Source organism: Silene latifolia, chromosome 6 (genome assembly GCF_048544455.1).
Source record: "Silene latifolia isolate original U9 population chromosome 6, ASM4854445v1, whole genome shotgun sequence".
Taxonomy (NCBI): Eukaryota; Viridiplantae; Streptophyta; class Magnoliopsida; order Caryophyllales; family Caryophyllaceae; genus Silene; species Silene latifolia.
In genome coordinates this window covers 83,288,877-83,306,329 of record NC_133531.1, presented here as the reverse complement: position 1 = coordinate 83,306,329, position 17,453 = coordinate 83,288,877, and the positions used below count along the sequence as shown (strand labels likewise).

The 17,453-nt window shown below is 36.3% G+C and overlaps 1 protein-coding gene and 1 long non-coding RNA gene across 2 annotated transcripts; one reads left to right on the top strand and one right to left on the bottom strand.

Moving 5' to 3' along the window:
* Nucleotides 1-9,937: 9,937 nt before the first annotated feature.
* On the bottom strand, nt 9,938-11,218 carry LOC141588301 (gamma conglutin 1-like). The gene has a single exon (XM_074409749.1). It carries the CDS (start codon nt 11,216-11,218, stop codon nt 9,938-9,940), a length of 1,281 nt encoding a protein of 426 aa, XP_074265850.1.
* Nucleotides 11,219-13,114: 1,896 nt separating this feature from the next.
* On the top strand, nt 13,115-16,476 carry LOC141658827 (uncharacterized). Its single transcript, XR_012549460.1, has 4 exons — nt 13,115-13,464; nt 13,917-14,041; nt 14,600-14,648; nt 15,552-16,476. It is a non-coding gene; the product is annotated as an uncharacterized LOC141658827 (long non-coding RNA).
* The last annotated feature ends 977 nt before the right edge of the window (nt 16,477-17,453 follow it).

Below are 17,453 nucleotides of genomic sequence, written 5' to 3'. Positions count from 1 at the left end.
TTTCGGGTCAGGTGGTTTTGAATCGGGTCATTTCGGGTCGGGTCTGTACCAGGTCACCAAAGTTCGGGTCATGTTCGGGTTGAGTCGGGTCGGGTTTTGTGTCAAAGTTGAGAGTTGTAGTTCGGGTCAATTTTGAGTCTCGGGTCAACCTTTTTGGGCCGGGTCAATAAGATTGTGTAGACATGTAATGTACGTGGCATAGGTGGGTAAACTTTCCACATTAGTAGCATACAACGGACAAGAAACATATTGTTATTCAAATTATTTTAACACATATATACGTTATAAAATGACTGTTTTTTAGGAAAAAAATAATTCATAATTCAATACTCGAAAATAAGCATTTGTATAAATTTGTAATCTTCCTACGGTGGTTCATAAGTGTTCTCCAACAACAACAACAACAACATTACCCCAGTGCCTCAATGGCTCCCGCAAATTGCGGGGTAAGGGGGGTCGGATGTACGCAGCCTTACCCTTGTGTTAGAAATAGAAAGAGTCTGTTTCTGAATGACCCAATATGAAAACTACGTTGAGAACTGCATCGAGGGACTTCTACTTAATGAGAAAAAGAAGCGCATCCACTTTAGCAAGCCATTTTGCTTTACTCCATCATAATCCAGAACCAAAGAGTAATGAGTATTTAGCTCCATTGGAAATATGGAGAAATGCTAAAATAATGATGTAAGGTTGACTTAATGAAACATCTATTTGTTTTTTGTTTTTTTTGGTAAACAAGAAACATCTACTCCCTCCTAGTCACTTAATTCTTCCCTTTAATCTTTTGCACAAAAATTAAGAAAATGAGTAAAGAATTAATATAGTACATGGTGGACCAAAGGGATTGGAGAGAGGGAAGGATGATTATAGATGGTTAATTATCTCAGATAAACTTAACATTTCCCTCCAAAATATTAAGCATACAATTAGTGTTTGAAGTTCCCTCTACTTATGTGGAAAATTACAACACATCATTAGTACTAACTAAATTACAAATTCTACTAAACCTAAACAACATTACTTAAAGTTACAAACTAGAAATGTCTGTCAAATCTAACAAAATTACAATTTCTGTTTTTCCTTAAAGCTATTAAAATTACAATGCTGGAAAACAAAAAAAAACAAAAAAACAAAATGGGCTTAGATTTGGACTTTAGAAGAATCATTCAAGGCAGCCTGCAACCTTCATGTTGGACGTCCAGTATCAGTGAGCACATCATTAAGCAAGTGTCAAATTAAAGGACACTCAAGTTACATTGCTTAAAATTTGGCACCAAAATTCAAATAAGGAGCCAAAATGAAAATGTTTCAAGATTTGCGCCCAAATTGAGAGTTTATGAATTTAAACTTTGTCCAAAGTTCATGTCAGCTATAAATAGAATAGTGACAGCCAAACACATCATTCATGAAGAAAGCGCTAAAAATAACTTTCCTACCACATTAAATCTTGTTAAACAGTCGAACTCAAGAGGGGTGTAATATTAGAGGTGGCAAAGCAGTTCGGTGTGTGCAGGAAGACAATCACAGATATTTGGAATTTAGCAAAGAAGCAATAGAAGCAGGGCAAGCAGTGAATGTAAACAGCAAACTCAAAGGTAAGAAATGTCATCTAAGGAATGTATTTGATGTTGAGAAGTTCAACAGTATTCCATTGACAAAAAGGACCACTCAACATAGTACTGTAGAAGCTTTAGGGGGTAAGTCAATCAGCTATTAAAAGGTGGGTAGCAGATAAGACAATAATGTCTCACACAAATGCAATCAAGCCACAGTTGAATGACAAAAAAAAAACTGGATAGGTTGCTTTTCTCTCTTGCACAACTACACTATGATGAGGTATGTAAACAAGTGCAATTCAATGATCAAAGTAATGTTATCCATATGGATGAAAAATGGTTTTATTTAACCAGACTAAGTAGAAGGTTCTACTTATGTAAAGGAGAAAAAAAACCTTATAGAAGTATTCAATCAAAAAAAATTATAGGAAAAATAATGTTTATGTGTAATGTTGCTAGACCAAAGTATGGTCCAAATGGTGAAGTTCTTTTTTATGGTAAGATAGGCATATGGCCATTCATTGTCGAAGTACCAGCAAAAAGAAATTCAAGAAACAAAGTTGCAGGCACATTGGAAACTAAGTGCATAGAATCTGTTAACAAACAAGTGATTAAGGATATGATAATAAAAGTTGTAGTTCCATCAATTAAGGCAAAATGGCCTTAAAATGAAAGCAAGCACATTATCATACAACAAGATAATTCACGTCCATACATGAAGAACTCAGATCCAGAGTTCATTACAGCAACAAACTAGGAGGGGTGGAATATTGAGTTAAGTTGTCAACCACCAAATTCACCAGACTTTAATGTCTTGGATTTGGGGGTTTTCAGAGCAATTCAATCACTTCAGCAAAGAACAAATTGTTACAAGTTAGATAAACTTGTTATTGAAGTTAATAAGGCATTTGAAAAGCTAGAGATCATCAAACTGGATTATGTATTCATAACACTACATGCATGCATGTTGGAGGTCATGAAAAGGAGAGAAGGAAATGATTAACCATTGCCACACATGCACACGACCAAACTAGTTGCTGCAGGCATGTTGCCTCAGTATTTAACTGCTGACATTCATCTGGTAAATGAGTGTACGTATAGCATGCATGAACATTGTAGGAGATTCTTCTAGCATAAGTGATTTAGTTGATGCAGTAAATGCACATGTTAATTGTATTGTTAATGCAGTTGTTAATGATATAAACGAGCCTATTGGCAGCATTACTGAACCAGTTGGGTGCACTAATGAACCAACATGTGCATTCTTTATTGACCTCACAGAAGAACAGGTGCAGTAAGTGAATCAGGCAGAAAAGCAAGACATTTTGAACATCAGAAGGAAAACAAGACATTTCAGCATATTTTGAAGATCAATGAAGCACATTTTGAATATTAGAAGACAAGCATATTTTGAATATCAGACGACAAGCATCAGAAGACAATCATATTTTGAATATCAGAAGACAAGCATGTTTTGAGTATCTGATTTTATGCTTTAATTATGAACTTTGCACATTGATTAAATGTAATCTGGGTTGCAAACTTTATGAACATCATCAAATAACTGCAATGAACTTGGCGTACAACTTTAAAAACACAATAACATTAATGAGTACAAGATGCCAGGGTATCTAATGCATGCATAGCCTCTTCACAATGACTTGTGGTGGCTTAATGCATGCACTAAGTGACCCATGGTCACAATATGCCCTCAACAAATGATCAGTGGACATTATTAGAAGGATGTAAAGCCAAAATGAATATAAATATCACCACTAGTCCATATACACTAAGGCAACCAATGAAAACAACAGAAGATTTGAAAAAAATAGGGTTATAAGAAATCAACCTCCTTCATTATTCCAAGAGCACCTTAAAGGCAGGACAATATTTGTACCTCTCCTCCAGAAACCATCTTTTAAACTCAGCTGTCTCATACCTAGCCAATTTTCTCCTAGTCCTCTCCTCAACATCTTTCTTAAACCAGATATTATAAGCATCTTGCTCAGTCAAGCAAGTATGGTAAACAACTTGCTCTTCAGAATGCATGCATTTCTCAGGAACAACAATGACTTTAAAATCCAAGGATGTCTCAGGAACAACATTGACATCATTAGACCGAGGAACAACTTCAGATTCAGGAAGGACCAACTCAGAAAACTCATCGTATGACTCTAAATAGTCATCATATGAATTAGGAACAATCTTCATTGACTTATCCTCAACATCTACAATACCCATCTCTCTATGTCCATCTTCATCAACAACAACATCTAACATATTGAATAAATAAGGACCATATTCCAAATCAAAGAAAAGATAACTCAAATATGGAGATAGGGAGTCAAGTCTGATAGATTCATTGTGAATTTGAAGATGCGACATGGTGATATGTGTTGTAAGATGGTGAAAGATTGATGAGAATGAGATGAGAGAGAGATGAGAGATTGCAAATGAAGATCTGTGTCTCAGATTATGAGAAATGGATGAGAGAGACACGATGGGAGGATTAGAGAAAGATGAGAGGAAGAGGGATGCATGAATCAAAGAGACGATTCTAGGGTTCTGGGTTGGGGTTGAGGGAGATGAAGATTGAGAGAAAGGAGATGAACCGGAGGCTGCTAGGGTTTTGATATTGTGGGATTTGGTGTATAAAATGGTGGGAGAGATTAGGCTAATAGGGGATTTAGGCTGGGTTGATTAGTTTAGTTGGGTTTAATTGGGTTGGGTTAAGTCTAATATGGTCCACTAATAAATGGCATTTTTTGTAAAATGAAAAAATAAACAAGGACAACATGGTAATTTCACAACTAAAAAAACTTACTAAAAATGGAAAGGGGGAGAAAACCCGACTAGCTACGAAAAGGAAAGAGGGAAGAAATGAGCGACTAGGAGGGAGTATTTGTTAAAAATGAGTTTCTATTTCTTAAGCTTAATTTTTTAAAAGGTTTTTTTTTCATTTGTGATTCTGAAGTTTTCACTTTTCCTAACTGTACCCCTACGTGTGGCATAATACTAACTGCACCCCTAAGCTTAGTTAGTTGTTCCTAACCGTAACTAAACTACCCAAAACCATCCAATAGAGGTGTTTAGTGCCAACATGGCATGAGTCGGTTGTCAAGATGGCTTTTTCCTTTTCTCTTTTATTTCATCTAAACTTTCCCCCATTTTTTCATTGTTTTCCCTCCATAACTTCCATTATATAATCCATTATTCCCTTCATCTTTATTTCATTGATCACTCCAATATTCTTCAACATGGAAAATAAAAGAAACAAATGAAGGGTGAAGAATATTGGAGTGGTTAATGAAATAAAGATGGAGGTAAGAATGAATTATATAAAGGAGGTTATGAAAAGAAAACAATGAAAAAGATGGGGGGGAAAGTTTAGATGAAATAAAAGAGAAAAGGAAAAGGCCATTTTGGCAACCCACTCATGTGATGTTGGCACATAACACCTCTATTTGACGGTTTTGGGTAGTTTAGGTCCTGTTTTTTTTAACTTAATTTCAGTTCTAATAAGTTCAATTCAGTTCAGCTCTATTAAGTTCGATTCAATTGATTCACTCTATTCGATTCGATTCGATTCGATTTGAATCGATTCAATTGATTCGATTCGGATCAAATTAGTTTACTTCAACATTAATATTATTATTATTATTCTTATTTTATATTCTTATTGAAATCATTATTATTATATTAATTTATTTACTATTTTTATTATTATATTAAAATTTATTTTTAATATTTATTATATTACTGTTGTTGTTGTTGTTGTTGTTGTTGTTGTTGTTGTTGTTGTTGTTGTTGTTGTTGTTGTTGTTGTTGTTGTTGTTGTTGTTGTTGTTGTTGTTGTTGTTGTTGTTGTTGTTGTTGTTGTTGTTGTTGTTGTTGTTGTTGTTGTTGTTGTTGTTGTTGTTGTTGTTGTTGTTGTTGTTGTTGTTGTTGTTGTTGTTGTTGTTGTTGTTGTTGTTGTTGTTGTTGTTGTTGTTGTTGTTGTTGTTGTTGTTGTTGTTGTTGTTGTTGTTGTTGTTGTTGTTGTTGTTGTTGTTGTTGTTGTTGTTGTTGTTGTTGTTGTTGTTGTTGTTGTTGTTGTTGTTGTTGTTGTTGTTGTTGTTGTTGTTGTTAAGGGATGCGCGCAGCTTTCATAGATAGAAAAACAAAAGTTTACATGAAATTGGTGGGGAGCCGAAAGACAATCTGGGCCCCTACCCCCTTAGAAACAACAAAGCTAAATCTAGTAAAAATATAAGCGGTCACCCGAGCCCCCGCATCCTGAAATACCGAGAATTTCTGGATCCGCTTGAGCAAGGCAACAACATCTGAACCCAGGTCTCCAAGCGAAGAGAAAAAGAAGGGAAGGAAACCATAACCAGCTGCCGCGCATAAATCCCCATACTTAGCACACTTACGCTGAGCAGCATCAGCGACAACCCGCCCGGGCACAAAATCGGTCATCCCAGTATGAGTCAAGGGGGAAGACCCTGTCAAATCGACATACACATCACGCCCTCTGTCCCAGGAATAAAGCAGCAAATCCGTTGGACGAAGAGAGCCACCATGTGGACAACGCCCGCGGGAGCTGCGTCCGCGGGATCTACAGGGGCATTATTGACTCGAGGTTCTTTCGAATCGAATTAAGACAAATTCGAGTCACCACCAAGTTTTATGGGAACTTGGAACCGTTCAAGTCAACTTTACACCTTTCATCGAAAAGCATAAAGCCAATCGACTACGAGTGATTAAAGATAAAGACTTGTACCCTATATCACTCGATTTGAATGACTCTCGTAATTCAATGGTATTTAGACGGATCCACAAACCATAGATTTTGAGTAAGGGGTGAGGGTACGTGTTAGGAAGCCCATAAGGACACCTAACCCCGCCCATCAATAACGGCCTCTACTAAGTCAAGTATAGGATTTCAAACAAGGCCGTAGCTACTACGATATATGATATGCAAACATCTTTTAAAAACCCTAACATGTGACAACAATTTCTATGTTATTTAATGGATGAATTAAACTAACTTTGTCAAAGTTGTTTTAGCATATGAAGTTCATTTAGCTATTCTAGCAAGAAAACAAACAAAGAGATAAGGGAAAGAGATAGCTTACTCTTAGCATAAGATAGAATAGCAAACGTTAGTGATTAGATTACAAAACAATTGCAACAAACCCAAACAAACAAACAAGCAACAACGCACGACACACACTTGATACACATACGGTCCAAACATGTTAAGAATCAACAAACATGTGAATTAATTAAATAAAACATGCTAAGATAATCAAATTAACATGCTTTAATAATCAAAGACATAAAATTTAACAAATTAAGACAAGTGTAATTCATAAATTCAATCATCATGCTCAAATCAATCTAATTTAAACAATATTAAATCGGTTAAATCAATTAAACATGTTAAATTCGTCAAGCGATAAACATAGAATAATTCTTATCCTAACAGAAGACAAATCCAACACACACAAAGGCCATTCATCGGCACATCCACAATACTAATCCCGTTCTCCTTCATTCGACAACAACAAGATATAATAAACTTCGTTTATTAACACAAATCAGTTGATTTAGTTTTGTCCGAATCCGAATACGAGGATATGTAAATGAGAAGGGGAAACGACCGACCAATCTAGCGGCTTTCTTTCCCCAACTCAAGTCAACGCGGGTATTCAAATTAGCACTTTAACTCATACTCGTATCTATACTAATTATTTCATAATTAACAATTTATACGATAATAATACGATGTAATAAACATAATTAAAAGACGGAATTAAAAGGGAGAAAGGAGAGATTTTTATGCACCCTCAACTTACATATATCGTTGATACCATCTTGGGTCGTAATCGATCGTAGATTTTATCTCGAGGGGCCGTCGTCGACGAAGCAACAAAGCAACAACACGTTTTTTTGTACACCTGGACAGCAACTTTCAAACTACAATTTCTCACTCGTTTATCAATGAAAATTAGATTTGAAAGATGTTTTGAAAACTAGAAAGAGAGTATAACAGAGATATTAAAATAAACCACGCTCGTTCTGAGGTATCGGGCACGAAAAACGAGCACAAACAGAACTGGACAGACAAGAAAAGCTGCAAAAACAGAGTGTATAACACTCTGTTTTTCGAGGGGATTCGTGTGCTCTCCAGGTCAATTTGGCTCGTGAATCTTTGTCTAATATGTAGTTGGATGTTATATGGTTAATTAGGAGCAAGAAACTCGAGTTTTGATGGAGGTTTAAGGGTTGAACGAAGGGTTCCAAGGAGGACACACAAACTGATTCTCAGTTTTGTATGTCGGTTTTGTCCAGGGTTTTGAGAGGCAATTAGGGTTTTGGTCGGGCTTGTTACTGCTGGTGGGTGATGTTAGTATGTGTGGAGAGCCTAGACGAGCAAAGTTACGGTGTTGGTCCAGGGATTTCGAATGCCTTCGAAGGGGGTATTTATAGGGAGACGGGAATGATTCTGTTTTGCATAGCTGCTGTCCAGCAGCTTTTTGGGGGTTTGTTAGGGTTTGTATGAGGGTTTTTCTTGGTGGGCAAGGCATGGGAATATGTTAGGGATACTAGGGTATGGTAGGGTGTTGATGGGTACGGGTTTTCTAATATTTTGGAGTGGGTTTGGGGCTTGGAAAGTCGGGTTTGGTGCTGTCCAAAACAGAGCAGCGCGGGTGGTGTTTGGGCCGTTTTGGTCGTGGTTTAGGGCTAGGTTAAGGAGAGGACTTGGCTGGGTTTATGGAGGTTCGAACACCAGGCTATGAGGGGAAGAGATTGGGTCGAAAGTGCGTCGGAAATCGAGCCCAATTCAAGCATAAAACGCGCTCACAAACCGTGTGATTAAAACGAGTTTTCAACTTTCGAAGTCGATTTTTCAAATCAAATAACACATTAAAATAAATGATTTTTCAAATCAAATACACTCATAAAATGATTTTTCAAATCAAATATTTATTTTATTTTCAATAAAATAAACTTGAGAAAATAAATTCAATTTAAATAAATCAAATGAATTAAAACTTAATTTAAACATCATTTAAATTAAATGAAGAATTAAAACGTTTAAATTAAATATCATTAATAAAACGCTTCATCGACGACTTCCATTCTACTTCGTAAAACGAACTCCAAATAATGACAATGCCAACTAGTGAATATATGTCGTCCTATCATCATCGGGTGTTTGTCGGGTTTTCTATAAATTTCAATATCGACGGATACGGGTATCTACACACCATGTATGTCAACCAAACCGATATCAACCTCCTTACCCGTAGAAATACCAGAACTATAGCAGATGTCGAAAAAGGTGTCACGAACGAGGTTATGCCGATGCTTAACACCCACAGTACCAGTACAAAAAAAAGCGTGGTCCTCATAAACATCATCAGCAAAACCCGAGAGCAAGCAGGACAAGCCCTAGATACCGTGAATACTAGAAACAGCGTGGTCCCCATTATTATTATTATTATTATTATTATTATTTATATAAAAACAGGAACTTTTATTAAGATCAAACAAATTTCTACAAGAAATTAGTGGGCAGCCGAGATACAATCTGGGCTCCCACTCCCCTAGCTATAGTAAAGCTAAGTCTAGTAAAAATAAAAGCAGCCGCGCGCGCCCTGACATCCTGAGACACAAAAAATTCAGTTCAGTTCAGATCAGATCAGATCAGATCAGTTCATTTCAGTTCAGTTCAGCTATATTAAGTTCAGTTCAGCTATATTAAGTTCAGTTCAGCTCCATTAAGTTAAGTTAAGTTCAATTCAGTTAAGTTCAGACAATTTTAGTCCAAAAGAACATGACCTTAGTCACAGTTGGGAACAACTAATTAAGTTTAGGGGTGCAATTCGTATCATGCCATATGCAAGTGTACAGTTAGGAGAAGTTAAAATTTCAGGTGCACAGATGGAAAAAATCCTTTTTTAAAAGTAGTTTTCAGAAGTTAGAAACACTAATTTGGTGTTTCTATATTTATGGCCAAAAAGATGTTTTTGAGCTTCCGAGAATTTATTTTTAACTTTTATTTAGCTAGAAAGTGGTTTTAAAATTTTAAAATACTTTGAAAAGGTAGGCCAAATACACGCTACAAAATTGGCTATATTGCTATTCTATTCTAGCGTCGTGTTAGCCCTCTTATAGCAACTCGACAATAATAATGTGAACAATATATATCACAGGTTCAAAGTTCCCCAAAGTATTAGGAAAACGAATTTGTTTATTCCAAGGAAAATTATAAATGCAAGAAATAGGCGTTGTTACAACGGAAAATTGTGACGATCATTACAAATAGTTTCAAAAATAACATAAGCAACCTATACATTATCGGTTGCAAATCCCTCGTGTTACTCGTAAAATCAAGCAGCATTGTTGAAGTTGAAGTAGTGACAACCTGTACGGTATCCACCAAGTGGGTACCCAATACCCAACCTTGATTGACTCAAATCAAATTCCATTATAACATCCTTCATTTGGTGACTTCCTACATTCACTGCAGCTCTATACTCATTCCCACCATTCACAAACGCCAAACATAACACCCCCGGCTTGGCTTCCACCATTGAGTTCACCCCTAGTATTGACCACACTTTCCCCTTCCCCTCGAGCTCAAAATCGATGCTAGGCACCACCGGCCACAATGGCGATGGTGCAAAGCTTTTCGATTCGTAGCATAGCCCAAATGGTGCTATTGGCTTTACGGGATGAATATTGGGGAGCTGCTTTGCAAATGAAGTGAGTAAGGCCTTGTAGATTGACCCTTCTAGGATAGTGTAAGGGAGTAATGTGTTTATTGTTGTCCCACCTCCGGTACCAATGTTACTCACTGAGAGCAATGATTTGTTAATTGGGACGGGTTTTCGGTCGACGCTAATGGACTTGACATGAATATAGTACTGACGAAATGGGTCTATGATTATTGGTGTGTATACCAAGTTTTTAGATGCATCAACGCCTGAGAAAATGTAGGGTCCATTCGACCCGAAAAAGATCAGTCCATTACCTGTTGAGGTGGATGGAATGCATAATGTGAAAATAGGCTTGAACCCGACTCTAGACGCGAGCTGGTTGTGTAAAGCAATTGACCCTTGGGCTAGTCCAGCTACACCTTGTACGCCCTTGGGTAGGCCTATATCGACTAAGGCCGATGGCGCACAAGTGAAGAGGAAGTTGGGGATTTGGACGGCTGGACCGGGTTTGGATCCGTCAGTGGACCGGAAAGAGATGATATCTTGAGACACCTCACCAATGGTGGTTTGGTGACTTGCTGGATTTTCCAAATAACGTCCACAAGTATTGTTATGGCAAAATGGTCTAGTGAATTTGCTACAAAAATTGAAACAATAGCTTGTGTTGGCGGTTATACATTGGGGCGAACCACACTTGGGCTGACTAAATGTTGAGGATTGGTAATTGGTCTCGCAATTTGCCCATAAGTGTTCCGCAGTGAGGTCGACGATAAAGCCGTTTGAGACGAGTGGAGTACGCCCATAGATGTCTGCTACTAGGAGTCTAGTACCTGCATCTTGGCGTATCGGTAAAATAAGTTGTTTTGGCGAGGCTGAAGCAGCTTCGGAAAAACAAGTGTTGGAAGAAAATGAAAATAAAGTGAGCAAGACTAGAGTAACTAGAGACCTCATGTTGTACTATTGATAGATGTTTAAATGTTTGAGGAGAAAGGAGGAATTGAAAGAGGTTATATAGCCAAGGTTGTGGTGACAAATTATTAATTTAAAAAAAAACAAAAAAAATTTCATTTAGATATGCATATTCGTCTTAATGATTAACACCAATAAGGTAATACACATACAACAAAAACTCAATGTATTGAAATTAGAAAAAGGTTTGTCTCACGTGTTATCATTTATTCTTCAAACGGATATATTTTTTTTCATCATGAAAGCCATTGATTAAAAAAATGGTGGGAAAATGTGTATGTAGCATGAAGTTCACGTGCTTTTTTATAAGTTTTGACTTTGTTTATGCATGCGCGTTGGCACTCGATAATGGGTGATGGGTGGCTTCTTGGTATTCTCAATGATCACAGTTGCAGCACGTTATATTTGTTCACCATGTCGGCATTGGAATGCATGATTATATAGGCTCATCCAAAGTTTATCCACAACATTTACCAAGTTTCCAACCCACTAATATTGCACTAAAATATCAGTAATCATGATATGGCCGCGTTAAATTTTGAGATGTAGAAAGGATAATATAACTCGAAATTTAACGCGGAAGTTTGGGTCAATTTAATCTGTAACTGACCCAATCCTAAAATAACTCGATTCGAAATCACTTAACTTGAATATAACCTGATAAAACATAACTTTGATTAGACATAAAGGATTTAAGATGACTTTTTCTCTTTTATTCCTCGACCCGAATATGATCCGACCCAAAATAACCTTACCCGATTAACTCGAAACAGACCCGACCAACCAACCCGAAATAGACCCAAAACCTGAAATGACCTGACCCGACCCGAATTAACCAGAAATCAATGAGAGACCCGAACTGACCCGACTCAAACCTCACCCGATTTATCCGTTTGCTAGGTCTACTCTTAAGCATGTTACCAAGTTATAACTTCAAATTCAAAATATAGTGGAATATTACAAGTTAAATAGTTAACATCTTTTCATATCTATATATAATAATTAAAATACAAACTAAACACATCTAATTGCCACATCAACATATCTAGTCTAGTAAACCACATTATTACCATTTATTATTTAAAAAATAAAGAAAAAGAAAAAGTTAATTAAAGACGTCGTACTATTAAATACAAATTAGAGCATAATAAATATTAAAATTTGGTTTTTTATTTTTAAAGTATATTATACAACACTAAAATAAAAATAAAATTAAAAATTCTTGCTTTTTTTTGTCAAAATCAATTATACGACAAATAGAATCATATTATATCACTCTATATTTTAGGTTGTAATGTTATCCCCTTTTTGGTTGTATACCTCCTTAATTTTAATAAATTGGATGCATAGGAGAACCTAAAAATTAATGTTTTAACATAATTTTTCATATAACGTCAATAGCGGAAGAAAATTAATACTGTATATCGCACTACTACAAATATCACAATACGTAACACTTAGGGGTCGTTTGGTTCACTACTTAGGAATGGAATGGTTTGGAATGAGAAACCATAGGAGTATGGGGTTCCAATTCCATACCTTCCAAAACATGTTTGGTTCATTAGAAAAATAAACATGAAGGAATAGAGTTTGAATCCATGGGGAGGAGGTGGGTATGGGATTCCAAGGGGTTGGGGTGGAATGATCAGGATTCTAACTCCATTCCAAAATACCCCAACCAAACACTAGAATGACTAAAATCCATTCCATTCCATTCCATTCCAAACCTCCCAACCAAACACCCCCTTAATAAAGAACGGTTAAATTAAATAGGCGTTTTCAAGAAACAAAGAAAATGGTCATCCTACCCAACTGTTCTCTATCTTTTATAATAGAGAACGTTTGTTTACATAGGCGTTTTATAAGAAAATAAAGATAACGCACATTCAATTTAACTGTTCTCTTGTCATTAATTAATTTATTAAATATTAAAATTATCTAGATCTTGATAATTTACACATTCAATATTTCAATTTCTACAGTTTTCCTAATTCCTAAACCTATCCCTATTTCCCTTTTCTCACCTCCGCTCTCTACAACTCTCTCTCTTATGAAGAACAATGAAGAACAACAATGGAGATGTTCTACTACCTCGTCTTCGGATCTCTACCGTGCATTGTTACAACTGTTAAATCCTCCAAATCGAACAAGTATGGCATCAACACACATGCGCATGCCAATTTCTTCAGAAACAATTATCGATCTCCTTGTTTATTCTCCTACAATGGGTATAAACTTTCTTCTTTTCAATTATCGCGATTCGAATTTCTGTTTTTGTAGCTGAATTAGTTGAGAATTTGTTGATTTACATTTTAGTTGCATTTGTATTACTCGATTAACATTTTCGTTTCACGATGTGCGTAATTGGAGGTTAATTGATGGGATTAATGCTCATTGTATCTCTAGATATGAGATTATCAAGTACCCGTGCTGCCTCGCACTTTTCTTATAGTTTTATAGGACTGATTCTGATTTTATCTTCAATTCTAAACCCTAATTTTCTAAGCTTGAATTATTGTGGTCAAGTACTTATCGTGATTCGCGATTTTCACCATACTGTTCACTGTAATTGTAAGATACTCATTGGGGTTGCTCACTAGAATTATATCCTACGCTCACCACGACCTCGTTGATCGTAATTGTACCGTTTATGTATGAATATTTATGTCATATTTTACAGGTGATTGCTGCATCGGGAGTTGTTAAGCATGAGGAATGAACTTGTGGAACAAATGAAGAAGGTTTTCACTAAGCTGTTTGGTATATGTTTTTCACTGCTAACTGTGATACTGATTCTTTCTCATGGTAATCACATCTCTTATTCAGCTATGATTTCCTTTAGTTAGATTATAATCTTCTAATTACTCTAATTTCCTTTAGAATCTCTACTGATTATTATTTCTCAACTATCTCTAAAATTGTTGATTATCCTTAAACTTGTGATTACTTGAACATTTTAGTTGTTGGGTATAATAGTGAGCTTATATACCGATCAAATAAACAAATAAATAATCAGTTTACATACTGTTAACCACGTTTAGGGTATAATTTTACCTGTATGTATGGTGCACGGTGCCTACACTACGTACTATGTACAACTGTATGTTTCATCAGCATTTCATTATCGAGTAATGGATACAGTAAGCATTGCATTCTGTGCATCTTCTGAATATGTCCTCTTGCGAAGGGTCGGATAAATTTGAAGGTCTAGTTTATTGTTACAGCATGACATCTCTAAAAAATTCATGTACTTCTGAAAATTTCTTAAATTTCTTCGAATTCTGATCAATTTAGTTTATTCTTACCAGACATCTCTTAATTCAATCTGCTATAATTTTCTACTTGTAAATTTGCGTATGACAGATTAGAGAAGGGACTAAAGATGGCACAAGTATCAAACTCTAATGAGCCAGTAAGTTTTTACTTTTTTTTTATACCAAACAATGATTCTCTTATAAGATCGGGTGTATGGTGTTCAACATCCTATTAATACCTTAATAGTTATCTGAATACTTTGCAATGGGTATAGGCTAGAGTTTCTAGTTGCATATTATACAAAATATTTAATCTCTAATAACCTGAACAAAGTTTCAAAAGAAGTTCCACTTTGTAACGCAAGCAAGCTCTCTCGTCCTCAGAAGCTCCCCCAATCATAACCCTTGTGCCACTAGGTTTTGTGAGAAGTGTTGTGGATTAAACCTCTACATCGAATTCTTTAGACTTGCTTTTTTTTTGGTGAAATGTTAAAACATTTGTATTAATATCAAATTGAAATACAACACCATCCTTTTACGCTGCATAGGACATAAACATCCTATATACACGCTACGACTCAATTCATTACATCAGATTTGTATCCCCAACCTAATACATCATTGACTATCTACCTTGTGCTTCACACTCCATAGTTTTCTAGCTACCCGTGCTCTAATTTGTTGCTACACTTGCTTCTCCACCAGTTCAGGTTGCAGAATTGACATTTCAACCCTGATTTTGTTCCTGACCATCCACAGCTGATATATTAATGCTAGTACAGTTGCTGATATTGTCTATTTCTGCATGAGAGACTTCCCTTTTTGTTCCCTGCACCACTGAATAGTGTTCAGACATGGAATGTCCATACCCAACCAATCACTCACCATCTTTAAACATCTTTTACTGTAGGAGCATTAAAAAAACAGGTGCTCATTAGTTTAAATTGTAGCACAGCATAGATCACACTCCCAACCTTAGTAATCCCAACCTGTCTTTCGTTTGTAATCTTTTCTTTTGTATGAACATGGTAATAAATTGCAACTTTCTTTTTAAAATTCAGGTGGCGCCGTCGAGGCATGACGAGCTACGGTGGATGGCAAACTAGCTGCGAGCGACAACTGTCGACTCTCAGGTGGCTTGAGAGGACAAGTACGAACCTTCCTTATCTTATTAGAAATTTGAATTTCGTAGCTTAAAACCTTGAATTTGCATCAACTAGCCACGTAATTAAGATATAAATTCCTTGAGATAAAATATGTGATGCTCAACATAAATATTCATACAACTCTAAATGGTAGACAATAGTCTAAGGAATATCTCATCAGGCTGTAAAAGCAGCATGAATGATAAAATTATCAATATTCCAGTTCAGCTGGAAGGAATCCATGAATGCTGTAAATATCTAAGGTGTGATTCTAGGGGAAGTATAAAATGACCATTCAAGATACATGTTCGTACCTTATGATTTAGTAGCATCCACCATTAGTCGTCTAAACAATGCATAACCTCCGTGGTGGCAACCAGGCATCTTTCTTGTCAAGTTTTCCTAGTATTTATCATTTGTTTATTTTTAGTTCTCTTAAATCTCATTGTGGAATTATTTATCGTCTTCGCTCACATTGACATTTGACAAATGACAATACCTTTTAGAACTATCCATGTGTACTTATATCTTTATCGTACTCACTGCTCTTAAGTATGGATGTTCTTGTTATTAGTGGCTGGTTATCATTGAAAACATTTTACCCTTTTATCTCTCCTTTCTTCCAAGTGATCAATCGACGTTGCTGTAAGATGTGCGGGTGAAGTTGCAACATGAATTAAAGATGAGATTATGTGTGCATGTAGTGCTATGTTATTGATCTGAAGTTATGTAATAGAACTTAGTTAATAGTTAATTTGTTGGTTGTTTTGGCTCTGGTTGTAAAACAAGTGTATTGGTATTTTGTTTTTAATTTTATTAAAAATGAATATATTAATTTTTATCAATTTTTTTTTTAAAAAAAGCAAGAGAGTAGAGAACTTTTAGCTTACCCAAGCGTTCTCTTTTCTTAGGAAAAGAGAACGCAAGGTGTTCTATAAAACTCATTTAAACTGTTATCTATGATTACATACAATACGCCTCTTCCAAGCGTTCTCTAAGTGTGGACGTGGGCCCACCTGTATATGCCCAGCCGATCTGTGGACAATGGCAGCGATCTTTTGAAAGCCACGCTCGGTGGCGTAAAAATGTTTTCGACCGGATCGTTTTAGATCGGTCGGTTTCGTCTCGGTTAGGGTCACGAAACGATGTAGAGATGTTCGGAGTCGCCACCAAGCATTTGTGGGATGCTTGGAACCCGTTCGAAATCCACTTTATACCTAGGTCAATCAAGGCAAAAAGCGGTGTTTGACATAGGTACTAAAGATAAGGACTCGTCCCCCTTTTGGCATTCTATGCCTAAAATGACTCTCGTACGCTCTGAATAAGGCCATCCATTATTCAAAGATTCTGAGCAAGGGGTGAGGGTACGTATTGGGAAGCCCTTTAATCGGACACCCAATCCCGCCCGCGTTAGCAGCCTCTACTGATCGATCGTGGTTGTTTAAGTGCAAGAGTTGATAAAACGGTGTAAATGCATGAATGCACATCCAAAAGTCTTAACCTAACATGTGAATATTTTCTAAGTCGGTTGTTTATGCATGTACCAAGAAATTGGTGTCAAAGTTGGATTTAGATTGATTTGCATATGAGACGGAAATTAAACATCCATTTATCAAATTCGGATTACGATGCTTAACGCGATTCCATTTATTTGAAAAAGTGTGTTTAAAAGACAAAGTATAAAATGCAAACTTGTCAATCTGATCCGTCACGTATTCGGATAAACCGTAATCGGGATCGTCCTAGACAAGTACCAAAATGAGACAGAACAGTGCCAGGCAGCCCCATTGGGGCGCGAGCCTATTGGCGAGAGAAGGG

What these genes read in the sequence shown, in the direction of transcription:
- LOC141588301 (XM_074409749.1), bottom strand. Translation starts at nt 11,218, where the DNA reads ATGAGGTCTCTAGTTACTCTAGTCTTGCTCACTTTATTTTCATTTTCT.